General features: G+C 40.5%; 1 protein-coding gene across 1 annotated transcript in view; it reads right to left on the reverse strand.

Annotated features, from left to right (window-relative positions):
* Positions 1-8433: 8433 nt before the first annotated feature.
* The window catches only part of mettl15 (methyltransferase like 15), a 147387-nt gene continuing 139381 nt past the window's right edge, over positions 8434-16439 (reverse strand). Inside the window, exon 5 of the mRNA XM_043705437.1 lies at positions 8434-10337. Coding sequence (XP_043561372.1) covers positions 9901-10337 — 437 coding nt within the window. The 3' untranslated portion in view covers positions 8434-9900. The remainder of the gene's footprint in view (positions 10338-16439) is intronic.

The following is a 16439-nucleotide window of genomic DNA, read 5'->3' on the forward strand; positions in this document are numbered from 1 at the left end:
CTGGCAGACCACCTCGATGCTCTTTAAATAAAAAATATTCAAGTTAACAAATTAACTGACAACCCCTTAAAAGTGAAATGCAGCAAAAATAAATCTTTCAAGGAAACTTATCAAATTTAAATATCATTTCTGGGACTTCAGTTCCTGCAGTACCTATCAGTCATGGAAGGTATCCACGGTACCAGTGAAGGCCACATATTCTCTCGCCATGACAACCAAATGTGAATGTAACTATGGAAAAATGTCAGGCTGTCAGGCCAAACCATGCCTTCAACTACTCAATGCCCAGATCTGTTGATGGCTATCTCTAGTAATTCTAAGGAACAGGCGAGCATAGATGTATTCCAATCTGATTAACCCCTCCTCAATGGGTGGCCAACGATTAAGAGTGAGATGTTGAACATAACCCAAAAGTTGAGGAGCAGCCCCTCCAAATATTAAAAAAAACCCTTAGATCAGCTTTCCTTCAAGTGTGCTGAAGATCTTTCATCAATTATCCACCAGTTTATCTTCAACAACACAATTAACATATTACCACGCAGCTTGACTAGCTGAAATGGCAACTGCAGATTCCACAGGGTGAGAGACAGAGTGAAAGCCTCAACATGGGGGTGACCTCCTAAGAAGAAGTTGCCTATTTTTAATCTGCAAAGCTGCTTGGATGTGCCATCATTATCAGTGCCAGCAATCTTTAGATGTGTGAGGGGAAAGGGGTTTCATACTGTCCTTTCCCCAACATGTCCCCCTTATTTCACACCCTGAACTCACTACTGGAGCAGCGAACCTGTGTTTCTGACTGAAGGGTCCAGTTGGTGTAGGGACTGTACCTTATCTGACCCAGAGGCTCCCCCATTGGAAATGGTTTGGAGCTTGGATGGTAGTGGATGAACTGCACCTCCAATCTCAGTCCTGACCGATTTGAAAATCTGGCTCAGGTTGTTGAAGCACTGTGTTCAGGAAAACTAAGCAGACCTTCCATCCTGATAAAGCTTTTGACAATAGCTTTCAAGATAGCACAGGATTGCTTGTGAGATTGGAGCTTTGTGGGGAACGATTGGTGCCTTGAATATGAAGGAGGAGGACTGAGGATTGGAGGCACAAAGGATTATTTTGGAAATGATGGACTCAGAAGGGTTAGGATTTGGGAGAAATAAAACTGCATTCTATGGACAATTAAAAACATTCTCAGGAACCTGATGATGTTAGAAACACTAAGTGTGTCAGAGTGTAGGTAATGTTTCGAAAGGAGATTGACTCATCATTTTCACAGAGGCTTACCTTGGTTTATATGCTATTTTGCTGTAAGATTCAACATATCAAGAGAAAGAAAAACAACAAACTCAACTCAGTAACTCAAGCTAAACAGAAGTTTCAAGTTGAACCCCAATATTCCAAACAGTGCTGGATTTCTGAAGCCATGTACCAGGAATATATACGCATTGAACTTTGTGGGCAATACATTTTACTACGAATTGTTCAATTTTGAAATCAGTGTCTTTATTATAAATGGTTCACAAAAGAGCATATTTTCAGACAGTTGAAAATACACATGTAAACCAAACTGATTTTTTGGTTAAAAAAATGTGATTTTACATCTTACTCACTCTAGAATTTAACAACTGTGTTTGACACTCCAGTGCACTACTGACAGAATACTCTCAGAGACTCCATACTTAAATGAGATGCTAATCTGAGGGTCTGGTAGATCATGAAGAATCTATATCATCATATGAATGGCAGAGAAGTTCTCTAATTAGTCATAGCCACATTTATCCATTACTAACACAAATGACCTGATCATTTATCACATTGTTGTTTATAAATTGGCTATTGTGTACTAGTAATGACTGGGGATCAATTGGTCAGTTGGCTAAATGACTAGAGTGTGGTGCAGACTAATGCCTGTTCGAGTAGCATTCATGGAGAGCTGTCTCTTCATGTTACCAATGCTTGAGAAGTGACTACCATCAAGCTATACCTCACCAGTCAACTACCCATGGTGCTTTGTTAACTATGTCTCCTGGTCTTACTTAAGTTGTGAAGCCACATCACATGTACTTCTTTGGCTGTAGGGTGCAGGAACATCCTGTGGTTTGTGAAAGATGCCCTTTAAATGTAACGCCAATCTTCCTTTACCAACTCATTCAAGATTGGTACTTAATGACATCAATGAAATGTTTTTGACTCAAGCACATCGACCACAGAGATACCTGATCAGTACCTGAACATGTCTTTCATTACGGTTACGACATTTTCACGAAGAGCATCCGAGTTATGATGTTCTTCAGGAATGATATTTCAAACACCAGATTTATAAATTACAATTTTGAAAGCTATCGTCAGTTTATAATTTAGTTACAGATTGTCAAAATTTTGTTTCAAATAACTTCAGCATTTTTAAGTCATTAAAATGTTTTCAATGACCCCCCCCCCCCCAAGTTAAAGACCTAGTGCAGGTTCAGTTTAGTCCAGATGCAGGACTGTAATGTACTGTGAAGGCTTTAGAAACCCAGGATTCTCGCCCCTAGTCCTGGCACTCGCAACGTTCATGTGTGTAGTAAAAGGTCTGATTCATGAGCCTGCACGCTGGTGCCATCTTCTCAAATGTAATGTCTGCACCCGTAATGACCACCTCCAATTTTGATGTGCCCTAATGGATTCCCCCTGTTTGATCTTTGGTCATTGACCATTGCATCTGGCCCTCTAAATGACGTGTCCCTCCTGCCTACTGTTCTCATTTGGATGGCAAATGCAGAAGCAACCAATTAGTAAACACGTGCAGAGAACCAGGAGGCTAAGAGTTGAAGGCTCAATATCCACAAATGGTACGGGTGTTTGCTGACTCCCACAGGAACATTCAGTCCTATCTTTTTACCCGGAAATTTTGCATCTGCCAAAATAATTTCTTAGTAATACTCATGATGTAAGGATCCAGTGTTAAGATGAAGTAATTGGCTCTTGGGAAAGAAAGAAAGAAACAAGCACAGTGTGTAACTCCCTAAACTGGCAGCCTTGGGATTGGTCCTTTGCTGGATCATAGAATTTGCCGGGCTACAGGTGGTCAAGTTTAAAATAAAAGTAAAACTGCCATAGTCTTACCAGAGCATAGGGCTGCTCTCTCATTAGAGACAGACAACTGGGGGTTGTTTTACCCGAGGGTCACCACACCTCAGGTGAGGTTGAGAGGAGTTATTCATGGAAACCCCAGCTGATGTAGGAATTGAACCCATGCTATAGATGCCACTCTGCATTGCAAACATCCACTTCCCTCATCACTAATACAAGGTTCACTGCAGAAATTCACCAAAGATCCATAGACTGTACCTTCCAAACTCATGACCACTTCCATCTAAAGGGACAAGAGCAGCAGATACATGGGAACACCACCACCTTCATGTTCCCCTCACCATCCTGATTTGGAAATATATCAATGTTGCTGGGTCAAAATCATGGAATTCCCTCCTTCAGGTCATTGTGGGTCAACCCACAGCAGGTGGACTGCAACGGTTCAAGAAAACAGCTCACCACCACCTTCTCAAGGACAACTAAGGAGGAGCAATAAATACTGGCCAGCCGAGACCCACATCCCACAAATGAATATACTTCACTGACCCCGTGTCACGTCTATTCAATGCGCAAGCAATGCAAAAGTAAAGACCTAATCTTGACATTAATCAATCTCATCCCTCATGGATGAATGGTTTTCCAATTGGGCACCAAAAATGGAATTGAGGGTTTCCAGTCTGGACAAAATAATAAAAAGTAATTATATAAATAAAGAACAATGTAGAGCCCCTACAGAGAAAACCAGACACCCTGTGGGTGACAGAACACAGGTGTTGCTGGATCAGGCAGTACAAGTTGTAAAATTTCACATGCACAAACTAACAGCATTCTGCTTTTAACAAAATCATCAGCTTGTCAATAGTTAGTGATACAAGAACAGAAATTCCTGGAAAAACTCGGGAGGTCAGGCAGCATCTGTGGAGAGAAAGCAGTTTTGGGTCCAGTGATCATTCTGAAGGTCAGCTCTAATGATGCAAGGGCCGAAGTGCGTAACTTAAACTCTCAATAGGTACAGTAAAGGAAGTCATTTGGTCAGCAGTCTAGAATATGTAAACATAGGCTACTTTACTTTCAACTAGTAAGCTATATACCTTATTGAACAGAATTCAGTAAGTAGACAGAGTTCAGATGACTCATGAATCAATATCGTGCTCTTTCCTGTTCAGCTCCATCTACATCAAATGTAGAATGTAGAATGTAAACAAAATTCAAGACAAACTTGCCACATATACATTTTGTACATCTTAGCAATATTTGGCAGGAAACGAAAAGCACTTTCTGACAACTTTTGTTGATTCAGTTATGTTTGGGCTAGCCTTGGATTTTTTTTAATTGAAGTTAAACATCCTTTGAATTTCTTTACCTGAGGTTGGCAGTAGAGGAGTGTAAAGAAATTCCACTTGTCGTACTAAAACCTGATTGCAAAACAAACATGAAAAAAGGACCATTGTCAGACATGAAACAGCTTCTCCACTTCTGGTTAAAATCGTGCTCCCTTTGTACATTAGATATCATTTGATGCCTTATATTTCAATAGTTCTGTCACTTCACAAACAGAATTAATCTTCTAAAAGTTGAAAAATCATCCAACTCTTGGTACTCATAAGAGACATCTGCAACACTGGTCTGTTTTCATAACTAATCATCACTAAATATAGTCTTGAAGGTTTAAGATATTCAACTTACAACAAATTCTAATAAAACTTAACAAAACATATGTTGGCACAAATCATCTACATTCTTGATAGTTGGAGATTGAACATTTCCTGAAAGATTCAAGTCCCAATACACTGACCACATCATAATCATCTGGAAAAATTAAACTTGTGATGGGCAATTACATTGCATTTGGAAACCACTGAAAATGTTCCCAATTCTGAAAATACTGATAGGTCAGTATTTATTGTCCATTCCTAATTGCCCAGAGGGCAGTTAAGAGTCAACCACATTACTTTCAGCCTGGAGTCATATGTAGTCCAGACCAGGTAAAGAAAGCAAATCTCCTCCTCTAAACGATATCGGTGAACCATATGGGTTTTTCCCCCCGATAATAGATTCATGGTCATCATCAGGCACTTGAAATTCAAGATATTTTATAAATTGAATTAAAATTCTACCTTGGCAGTATTTAAACTCAGGTGTTAGGAACATTGCCTTGGTCTCTGGATTAACAGTTCAGCGATAAATCCATTAGGCCATTACCTCCACTAATATTCACCATTAGGCCATTACCTCCACTAATTTCGGGCATAAGCCCTTCCTGAAGAAGGGCTTATGCCCGAAACGTCGATTCTCCTGTTCCCTCTCCTGTTCCCTGGATGCTGCCTGACCTGCTGCGCTTTTCCAGCAACACATTTTCAGCTAATATTCATTATACCCTAGATGAGGCTACCAAAGGTCTGATGATAATCTCCACCATTTTTTTGTTTGATGTTAAACTGAATATTTTTTTAAAAAATATTTTCTAGCTAACATTTTTGGCTGCATGGTATTTTGTCCATAACTTTGAATATTGATAGAAGTCATTAATTTAGTAATTCTTACATTTCCTTATTGCCTATTGTTGTTTCGTAGCATATCTTTAATGAATCTACATTCTCTGTTGCATTGTTTCTAAATATATTTAACAAACATTTTGGTGTAGCTTTAATCTCATGTTCAAGTTTTGTTTAATATTCCATTTGTGCAATTCTTTTTTTTTGTCTCCCCTTCTTGCTTTTTATAACTCAATAAAGCATCTGGGTTCCTCTTATAATTAGGTCAGCTTTTTATTTTAGCATGTCTCTTGCTCATTTGTCGACTGCAGGTGTTGAACTACATAAATCAGAGCAGGATCTATAGACTTAATGGTAAGGTCTTAGGGAGTGTTGCTCAACAAAGAGACCTTGGAGTGCAGGTTCATAGCTCCTTGAAAGTGGAGTTGCAGGTAGATAGGATAGTGAAGAAGGGTTTGTTATGCTTTCCTTTATTGGTCAGAGTATTGAGTACAGGAGTTGGGAAGTCATGTTGCTGCTGTACAGGACGTTGGTTAGGCCACTGTTGGAATATTGCGCGCAATTCTGGTCTCCTTCCTATTGGAAGGAGGTTGCAAAACTTGAAAGAGTTCAGAAAAGATTTCCAAGGATGTTGCCAGGGTTGGAGGATTTGAGCTATAGGGAGACGCTGAACAGGCTGTTTTTCCTAGAGGGTTGGAGGCTGAGGGGTGACCTTATAGAGGTCTATAAAATCATGAGGGGCATGGATAGGGTAAATATCCATGGGTCGGGCAGTCCAGAACTAGAGGGCATAGGTTTAGGATGAGAGGGGAAAGATATAAAAGAGATCTAAGGGGCAACTTTTTCACGCAGAGGTTGATATTGTGGGTCTGGAGTCACGTGTAGGCCAGATCAGGTAACAATGGCAGATTTCTTTCCCTGAAGTCCATTAGTTAACCAGATGGGTTTTTCCTGATTATCAACAATGGTTTCATGGTCATCACTAAACTTTTAATTTCAGGTATATATTAACTTCAAATTCCATCATCTGCCACGGTATGATTTGAACCCAGATCCCCAGAACATTACCTGGGTTCTGGATTAATAGTCTCGTGATAATGCCATTAGGTATTACCCTAATATCCAGTAAACCCCTTTTGCACCCTCTCCATATCTTTCAATAAAGCCTCCATATCTTTCCTATAAAGTGGTGACCATAATTGCACACAACATTTCAAAATGTGGCATAACTAAAGTCTTATACAGCTGCAACATGACTTGCCAACTTTTGTACTCAATGCCCTGACCGATGAAGGCAAGCATGCTGTTTTTGTCTTCTTTACTACATCATTCACTTGTGTTGCCACTTTCAGGTAGTTATGGACTTGCAACCCAAAATCCAACATATATTAATACTCTTAAGGCTCCTGCTGTTTATAGTATACTTTCCTCTTGTATTTGACCTCCCAAAATGCATTCACCTCACACAATCCGGATCAAACTCCACCTGCCATTTCTCTATCCAACTTTCCAACTAATTTATATCCTGCTGTATCCCTTAACTTTCTTCACTATCCAATTTTTGTGTTGTCTGTAAACGTACTAACCAGACCACCTCCATTTTCATCCAAGTAATTTATATATGTTACAAACAACAGAGGTCCCAAAACTGATCCTTGTGGAACATTTCTGGTTACACAGCTCTCGTCAGAAAAACAACCCTCCACAACTACCCTCTAGTATACCCTTCTAAGACCAAGGGTATCAATCTATCAACTCACTGTGGATCCCATGTGACTTAATCTTCTGGACCAGCCTACCATGAGAGACCTTGTCAAATGCTTTAGTAAAGTCCAAATAGACAACATCCACTATCCTACACTCATTAATCATCTTTGTCACTTTCTGAAAACACTCAATCAAATTTTTGAGACAAAGCCATGCTGACTATCCCAATAAGTCCATTTTTTTCCAAATACAAATAAATAGTGTCCTTAAGAATTTTCTCCAATAATTTCCCTAATACTGATGTAAAACTCACCAGCCTATAATTTCCTGGATTATCCCTGTTGTATCCTTAAACAAATGAACAATATTGGTTATTCTTCTAGTCTCTGGGACCTCACCTGCAGCTAAAGAATAGAACAGAATAGAAATTTATTATCACAGGTACTTTTACATGAAAAACAGAATGAACATTTTTATAAATCAACCCATCATAGTGCCACATCAATACAAAGAGGACACAAAGATCTCTGTCAAGGTGCCATCTCCCCCCTTGCTTCCCTCAATATCCTGGAATAGATTCCATCTGGCCCTAGAAACATATGTAACTTAATGTTTTTCACGACGCCCAATACCACCTACTTTGACATGCCCTAGATTATCAACAAATCCCTCCCTAATATTACCATCATCACTTTCTTCTCCTTGGTAGATAATGATATGAAGTGCTATTAAGGAGTTTACCCACTTCCTCTGATTAGAAGCATAAATTCCCTCCTTCATCCTTGAGTGGACCTATCCTTTCCCTTGCTATCTTCTTGCTCCTCATATTCCTATAAAAGACTTTGGGATTTTCCTTAAGCCTTCTCGCCCCTTTCCTGGCCCCGTTTTTGCCTTAACCCTTTGTTTAAGTTCTTTCCTCCTTTTTTACTCAAGTGCTTTATCTGATTCCAGTTTTCTAAACCTTATGCATTCTTCCTGTTTCTTTTTGACTAAACTTTCAAGATCTCTTGTCATCTAGGGTTCCCATCCTATCTTTAATCCTCAGAGGAACACGCTGGTCCTAAACTCTGATCAACTGGCCTTTAAAAGACACCCATAAGTCAGATATGGATTTACCCTCAATCAGCTGCCCCAATCTAATTTCTCCCATTCCTGTCTAATACTGTTGAATTAGCCTTCCCCCAATTTAGCAGTTTCATCTGAGGATCAGTCTTATCCTTATCCACAACTATCCTAAAACTTATCAAATTATGATTGCTGCTCCCAAAATATTCCCCCACTGAAACGTTGATCACCTAGCCAGGCTCATTCCCCAATACAAGGTCTAGAATGGCCCCTTCCCTAGTTTCAAAAAACCTTCCTCGATTACCTTACAGACTGTCAGCTGACAGCACCAATATGAGGCTCAAACCCACAACCCTGAAATTACACATCTTATGCTTTACCAGCGGAGCCAAACAGGCCTGCAAGGAACTTGCTGGAAGTAAAATATACAAACTTTATTTCGAAAAGGGAAATATGCGCCGAGCATAGGCCATGAATTTCCCAAAATAGTAAAAACATCACAGTAAGAGCCATCCATAAAGAGGTTTCTGTCCTGTCAAGTTGTAAGATCCAGAATGTGGAAAAGAGGAGAAACTAACAACACTAGCACAATACACCAAATAAATAGTGCATTAACACTGCAAAATTTCTGCAGGTGCAGTGTCAACAAGGTGTTCACAATTATTAGTTTTTACACTTGTGACCAAACATCCTGGAGCACATTCACAACATCTTACACATACAAGTCACAGCATTAATATAACTGACCAAAATTAGGGGCATACATTAAGATGTAGTTTACATTTCAAATATTTTAAACCTATGAAAATCTCTAAATTCATTAGCATTTTTCTCCAAAGGAGTCTGTTCGCATGTAGTCTTTTCTATCTGCTGTGAGAGATCCCAGAGATGCATAATACAAAGGAATGCTTTGCCAAACTTCCATGCTTCACTAATTTAGTGTTCACGGACCAATATCACTTCCAAGAATATAAAGGTTCATCACATCTTTAATAAGCATTTAATCTTTGAATACTCTCCATTCTACTGATTCCCTTAGCAAATTTTGCATAAGAAAAGGTTAAGGATGTTCGTGTGAGAAATAGAACATGCTTTCTTTGGACTCCAATGACAGCATCCAATCAGGTTGGATCTTGAAACACCCTTTTCTCTGGCCCAATAATGTATCTGAGCCTACATCCAAGAAGAGTATCCTCCTCCCTCAGTGCTAGACTTGGCCATTTCCCTGCATAACCCACTGACTCTTCAGGGACATTATCAAGTTTCGTCAATTGGGGTGACTCATCCAATCAGTTTTGGGCAGATTTCGACTCATGTCCTAGAGATGGAAGGCTAATGCTTAACTCACCGCTTTGGCAGGTCTCCATTGTTCCAGTGGGTCTTAAATAACAATCATACCATTTAATCACATTTAAATCTCTCACTTCCAATTTTGAATGTTTTTATATCAGCAACAATGAGATGACATCTTTGTTTATCAACATTTTCACTGAATGTTACAAAAACACGTCCATGTCAAATTCTGTTAGCCTGGGGATATTAAGAAAATGTTCATAAACTTTGACTATCACAGTTTTATGGCAGCTCTAAGCTTTGCAGAACGCCCACGTGGATTTTCATGAACTTCCCCCGGGCCCGGGGTCAACACTTTCTTCTGAGTGTGTGACCAATTCAAGATTGTCTGTTCAGGGTGGGATGAGCCATCCTCTTCCTGTTTTCTAAGTCCTTGTCTAATCTTTTGCCTTGCACTTTGGTTGAATTTCTCAGATATGTCAATACCATGCAGAAAACGTTTCACAATGCGGTCTTCAAGTGAATGAAATGTTAACACAACCAAGCGGCCTTGAGGTTTCAAGAATTTCTGAGCTGTTTTAAGTCCTTTATACAACTCATTCAATTCATCATTCACAAAGATTCGCAAGGCTTGGAACGTTTTGGTTGCCACATGTGCAGGTCTCTGAAGCAGGTCTTTACGAGCGTACATTGCTGCTGCTGGAAATGCTCCTGTGATATCCAGAAACAAAAAGAAAAAAAAATCATGTTTTTGAAGCAAAGTTAAAATAAAGTTTGTTTAATAAAAATAGTCTCCATACATGGTACATCTTGGGAAACAAAATATGATTAATTAATTATTTTGTAGCACAGAACATTACCAATGCGACACAAAATCAAAGCATTTTGTCTCACACACAACAAGCAGAACTTGTGACAAAATTAAACAAACTTAGACAGGCAAAGGCCATACATCGCATCTTTTGCACTGCGAAAAGCATTGTGGATCTTGTCAATCCCTGCTGCATTCTCCATGGCAATGTCCTGGCTAATCAGAGTCCACCAGCCTGATCGGAGTTTCGTCAGTGAGATTAACAATTCCTGCTGCATCTCCATGTTAGCCAAGGTTTATCAAATCAACACCTTCATCTCATACTTAAAAATTGGTGCTCCCCCACCCCCCTTCTATGTTTGGTTTCTTGAATGCAAGGTGAAGAGCTTCGACTTCATGTCTCATTTTTAGCAATGATTAAAATATGCAATATGTAGATCGGAAAATACAACGCACATCTAATTTTATTGGTATGGGTCATACTGCAGTCAACTTTTTCTATCTAATGTCTTACTAAGCAGTTCAAAGATGATAATGATGCACATCATGAAGAATTTCAAATGCTAATCAAATTTAAAATGTAGGAGAGAGAGCACACGCACCCATTCTTATCGTGTGTCCTTTCAGTCCAGTCATATTCTGTCACACTGTTCAAGTTTGTTCCTGGTGTCCCTACTACGCCTAACCTATTGCATTGTAATTGCTGTAGAGATCTCAATGCTACTGAAATCAGAGCATTTGATCATTCAACAGCTGTTCAATACCTGTGATTCCACTCAGTTCTTGAGGTTAACAACAAAACCAACTATCGGATGTGAAAAGTGAAATTATGGAACGTGATTGCATCAGCTACCAATTAAAAGTACATGGTACAGGTACTTTAAATTAATTTTACCTACAACTGCATTCTTCCTGCACAGATATTTTCAGATCAGCAGATTAGGCATGAACATAAACTGTGGGATTTTACAGTTTATCCTCCCTTATTCTGAAGGCAGTTCATAATAATGTGACACAACAGATTCACTTTTATGCTTGTCATGAAGTGATCTGAAGATAATAGACTCACTAGAAAGCTACTTTGACAAACTCAATTTTTCTTTTGTACTACAAGATCAAAGTGGGGGCAATGCACACTCATTGAACTGAATAAAGTCAAACACAAACCATTCTACACTGAAGTTACTTTATTGATAATTAAGTAAAAATAATTTTCACTACAACAGAATGCGCAATAAAATTTAAATACTGCCTCGGAGATTCAACACAAACAGAAAAGAAATTAAGTGCTTGCTGAGAAACAAACAATTAATCGGCCATATATATTGTGTTTTGGTGTGCAATTATTATGCTCAATTTAAAATGCAGCTGTAACAAAATAAATTCTTCCATGTAATAGCAAGAGTAGTATTTGCTGTTTTTAATTCATGCACGTATGTAGAACCTTTGCAGAGCACTACATTTCAAACACTAATAATTTTTACCCCAACATGTTATTTTAAATTTGGCCATCGAAATGAGGTGATAGTGCTGCAGAGTAAAATGGCCTTCTATTTTGTGCTTAATTGTACTTTAAAGAAAGCAAAATTTGATTTTAAAAAACTGCAATTACTAGCTTTAAAGTTAAGTAAACAATTAAGCATTTCAATATAGAAACCAAGCTCTTCTAACTGGAACATCTTTTAAAATGTATCACCACATTAAATTTAAGCACAGACAAACTGTTTAATATAAAGAATGTATAGCAGTTGATTATATATGATATGTGCATGACCACACAAGTTATTAGCAAGTACTTTTGAGTTCTGAATGTCGGAACTTCATTTATCTGTCCAATGGTAATGTATTTGAGGATCAGCTAACAAGCCTCAGTCTGCTTGACACAGATCTGATTCTAGGATAGCAAGTGTTTTCAAATAGTTTAAGAAAGAGTTTCTACAGGCCTCATTGATTTTTTTAAACCTGTTGTTTAGTGCAAAGTGGTCCATTAAATATGCCCCGTGCTGTTTTAAAGCACCTCACCTTATTTACTGAGCATTTAAACTAGGGGTGATCTTGCATTGTGCACCTCCTGTGCAGTGTGACCTGTGTGCCTCACTGTGTCTAAACACCCTATGATCTGTATGTCCTTGCTTCTTATTATGATCTGCCTCTACTACTTGCAAACAAAGCTTTTAATGTACACGCGACTACAATAAATTAAATCAAATCATATCAATGTTCAGAAATCTCAGTAAAGATTGCCACCATTTAAAGCCAGATTGCCAAATATTGTAAGTGACACTCTCATTTTGATGGCTGTGTTTGACCTGACCACCCTGAACTGCCATGTCACAGTGTTTTTGTCTGTTGCCGACTGCGTTTTTAAAAATTACTTTAATTTAACTGGTTTGTTTGCAACTCCATCCCTGGCCAACACTGCTGACCATGAGTCAAATAACTCCACAGAGGCTGGTATCCTGTCATCAAGTCATCCTTTATTTACACACAGAAAATCCTTGACTCTGGTACAACCTTGTCAGCATGTCAGATACTTCTGTTTTTATCTGTCAGACAGGGTTCCCGGATTGAACAAGCTTAATAGCCCCAATCAGGGAACACATATTCTATGAAGTCCATCTAGCTGACCTTGTTACAATCAGTACACCGTTCCCCCTCTGAGTCGAAGGACACTGGCCAGTTCTTTATCGTGTAGCTCTTCCTGGGACATTTTAGCACCAGCTCAGGTTCCTCTGACTCTGCCTCAGATATGGGCAGCTTGTAATGCACAGTAGCTCACCTCTTGCATCTGGAGCGTCTTGAAAGAAATTCATTCTCTTCCTCAGGTGGCAAAGGCAATGAGGCAGCAACAGTTACTGTGTCCATCTCAGAATCTGAGATTTGTTCAACACTTCCCAAACAGTGAGAACCCATGGGCTCTAGAACACTTGGAAAGGCAGTCAAGAGGCTGAGCACATTTTGCTCCAGACTCCTTTGTGAATTTGCAGCTTTCACATGGTCCATGAGATGGTTCAGGACCATCGCACTGACCTGAACTTTGGCCATCACTGCAGCTGGCCTCATGTTGACCATGTCTCTTATCCATGCAGGGCCACAGTCCCTACACCAAACTTCATCCCCTGAGGTAAATTGTCTCTCTCGCTTAGCGGAGTCATGTGTCTGGCAGAGGTGTTCCTGATGCCATTTCATCATTATCCTCCATTCCGGTAAGATCAGATTTAACCAGGTGTGGAGTCTTCTCCCCATTAGCAACTCTGCCGGAGCTACCTCTGTAGTTTCGTGAGGGGTGGTCCTGTAATCGAACAGGAACTGTGACTGTTGGTGTCTAGTGAAGCTGTAGGCTGTTTCTTTAAGCCTACCTTCAAAGTTTGGACTACTGTTTCTGCCAGACCATTGGGTAATGGATGGTATGGAGCTGTCCTTATGTGTCAAAATGCCATTCAATTTTAGCAAATGCGCAAATTCCCTGCTGGTAAAAGTGAGGACTGCAGATGCTGGAGATCAGAGTCTAGAGTGTGGTGCTGGAAAAGTACAGCAGGTCAGGCAGCATCCGAGTAGCAGAAGAATCAACGTTTCGGGCAAGATCCTTCATCAGGTGGAGTTTAGCCCTGGTTGAGTTTAGCCAGTTTCTAGCAGCAACCTTTGCTCGGGACAATCACTCCAGGCAGGCAGTGACCAGTGGGGTACCACAGGGATCAGTACTAGAACTGCAGCTTTTTACAATATATGTTAATGATATAGAAGATGGTATTAGTAATAACATTAGCAAATTTGCTGATGATACTAAGCTGGGTGGCAGGGTGAAATGTGAGGAGGATATTAGGAGATTGCAGGGTGATCTGGACAAGTTAGGTGAGTGGTCAGATGCATGACAGATGCAGTTTAATGTGGATAAATGTATGGTTATTCACTTTGGTGACAAGAACAGGAAGGCAGATTACTATCTAAATGGAATCAATTTAGGTAAAGGGGCAGTACAGAGAGATCTGGGTGTTCTTGTACACCAGTCAATGAAGGTAAGCATGCAGATACAGCAGGTAGTGAATAAGGCTAATAGCATGCTGGCCTTCATAACAAGAGGAATTGAGTATAAAAGCAAAGAGGTTCTTCTGCAGTTGTACAGGGCCCTGGTGAGACCACACCAGGAGTACTGTGTGCAGTTCTGGTCTCCAAATTTGAGGAAAGACATTCTGGCTATTGAGGGAGTGCAGCGTAGGTTCACGAGGTCAATTCTTGGAATGGCGGGATTACCTTACACTGAAAGACTGGAGCGACTGGGCTTGTATACCCTTGAGTTTAGACGACTGAGAGGGGATCTGATTGAGACATATAAGATTATTAAAGGTTTGGACACTCTGGCGGCAGGAAACATGTTTCCGCTGATGGGTGAGTGCCGAACCAGAGGACACAGCTTAAAAATACGGGGTAGACCACTTAGGACAGAGATGAGGAGAAACTTCTTCACCCAGAGAGTGGTGGCTGTATGGAATGCTCTTCCCGAGGGCAGGGGAGGCCCAGTCTCTAGATTCATTAAGAAAGAGTTGGATAGAGCTCTCAAGGATAGTGGAATCAAGGGTTATGGAGATAAGGCAGGAACAGGATACTGATTAAGGATGATCAGCCATGATCATATTGAATGGTGGTGCAGGCTCGAAGGGCAGAATGGCCTACTCCTGCACCTATTGTCTATTGTCTATTATCTGATATTGCCAGCTGTGCTTCCAGAAAATTCAAAACCATTTCGGACTCTTTTCGTGGTAGTTCCACTGATGGTGTACCTGCAAGTGGGAGTCATCTCAATGCAACCACATTTGCTACTTAGCCACCCAGATGGTGCTTCAACTTATAATTTGGTGTCATGGCGCAACAAAAACACCCTCTCTCTCAACGCCAGCAAAACTAAAGAACTGGTCATTGACTTTACTAAGAAAGGAGAACACGCTCACACCTACATAAACAGAGCAGAGTTTGAGAGGGTTGACAGCACTAGGTTCCTCGGAGTGACATTGAATGACAACTTGTGCTAGTCTTCCCATGTAGTTGTGACAGTCAAGAAGGCACAACAATGCCTCTTCTTCCTCAGGCGGCTCAGAAAATTTGGCCCATCCATAAGAACCCTCACCAACCTCTACAGATGTACAATTGAAAACATACTGACCAGGTGCATAACAGCTTGGTATGGCAACTGCTCTGCCGTGAGAAACTACACAGGGTGGTGGGCACAGCCCAGGTCATCAGAGGTGCCAACCTTCCTTCCACAGACTCCATTTACACAGCTTGCTGCCACAGAAAGTCTGTCAACATCATCAAAGACCTTTCACACCCTGGTAATGATCTCCTACAATCTCTTCCATCCTGCAGAAGATACAGAAGACTGAAAACATGCACCAGTGGGTCCAGGGACAGCTTTTTCCCTGCCATTATTAGACTATTGAATGGACTCTCTAGCCTTAAATAATGTTGGTCTTGCTAAGGTTCATCTCTCTTGTACAACCTGTGCAATGTTACTTGTATGTCTCTGTCTAAATCTTTTGCTCTGTACATCCTTGCTTACTTTGATCTCCCAGTATTGTTCATAAACAAAGCTTCTCACTGTACTTCAGTACAAGTGACAATAAATAAATAATTATACGCACTTAGTGTTAGAACACACTGTTGAATTTGGCCTGAAGCTATGGCCTCCTTCTTTAGAGACCACAATTTCCCTTCCCACGTGGATAAAGATGCCCTCCAACGCATCTCATCCACATCCCGCACCTCTGCCCTCAGACCCCACCCCTCCAACCGTAACAAGGACAGAACCCCACTGGTGCTCACCTTCCACCCTACCAACCTTCGCATAAACCAAATCATCCGCAGACATTTCTGCCACCTCCAAACGGACCCCACCACCAGGGATATATTTCCCTCCCCACCCCTTTCCGCATTCCGCAAAGACCGTTACCTCCGTGACTACCTGGTCAGGTCCACGCCCCCCTACGACCCACCCTCCCATCCTGGCA

This window comes from Chiloscyllium plagiosum, chromosome 16 (genome assembly GCF_004010195.1).
Source record: "Chiloscyllium plagiosum isolate BGI_BamShark_2017 chromosome 16, ASM401019v2, whole genome shotgun sequence".
NCBI classification, from domain to species: Eukaryota; Metazoa; Chordata; class Chondrichthyes; order Orectolobiformes; family Hemiscylliidae; genus Chiloscyllium; species Chiloscyllium plagiosum.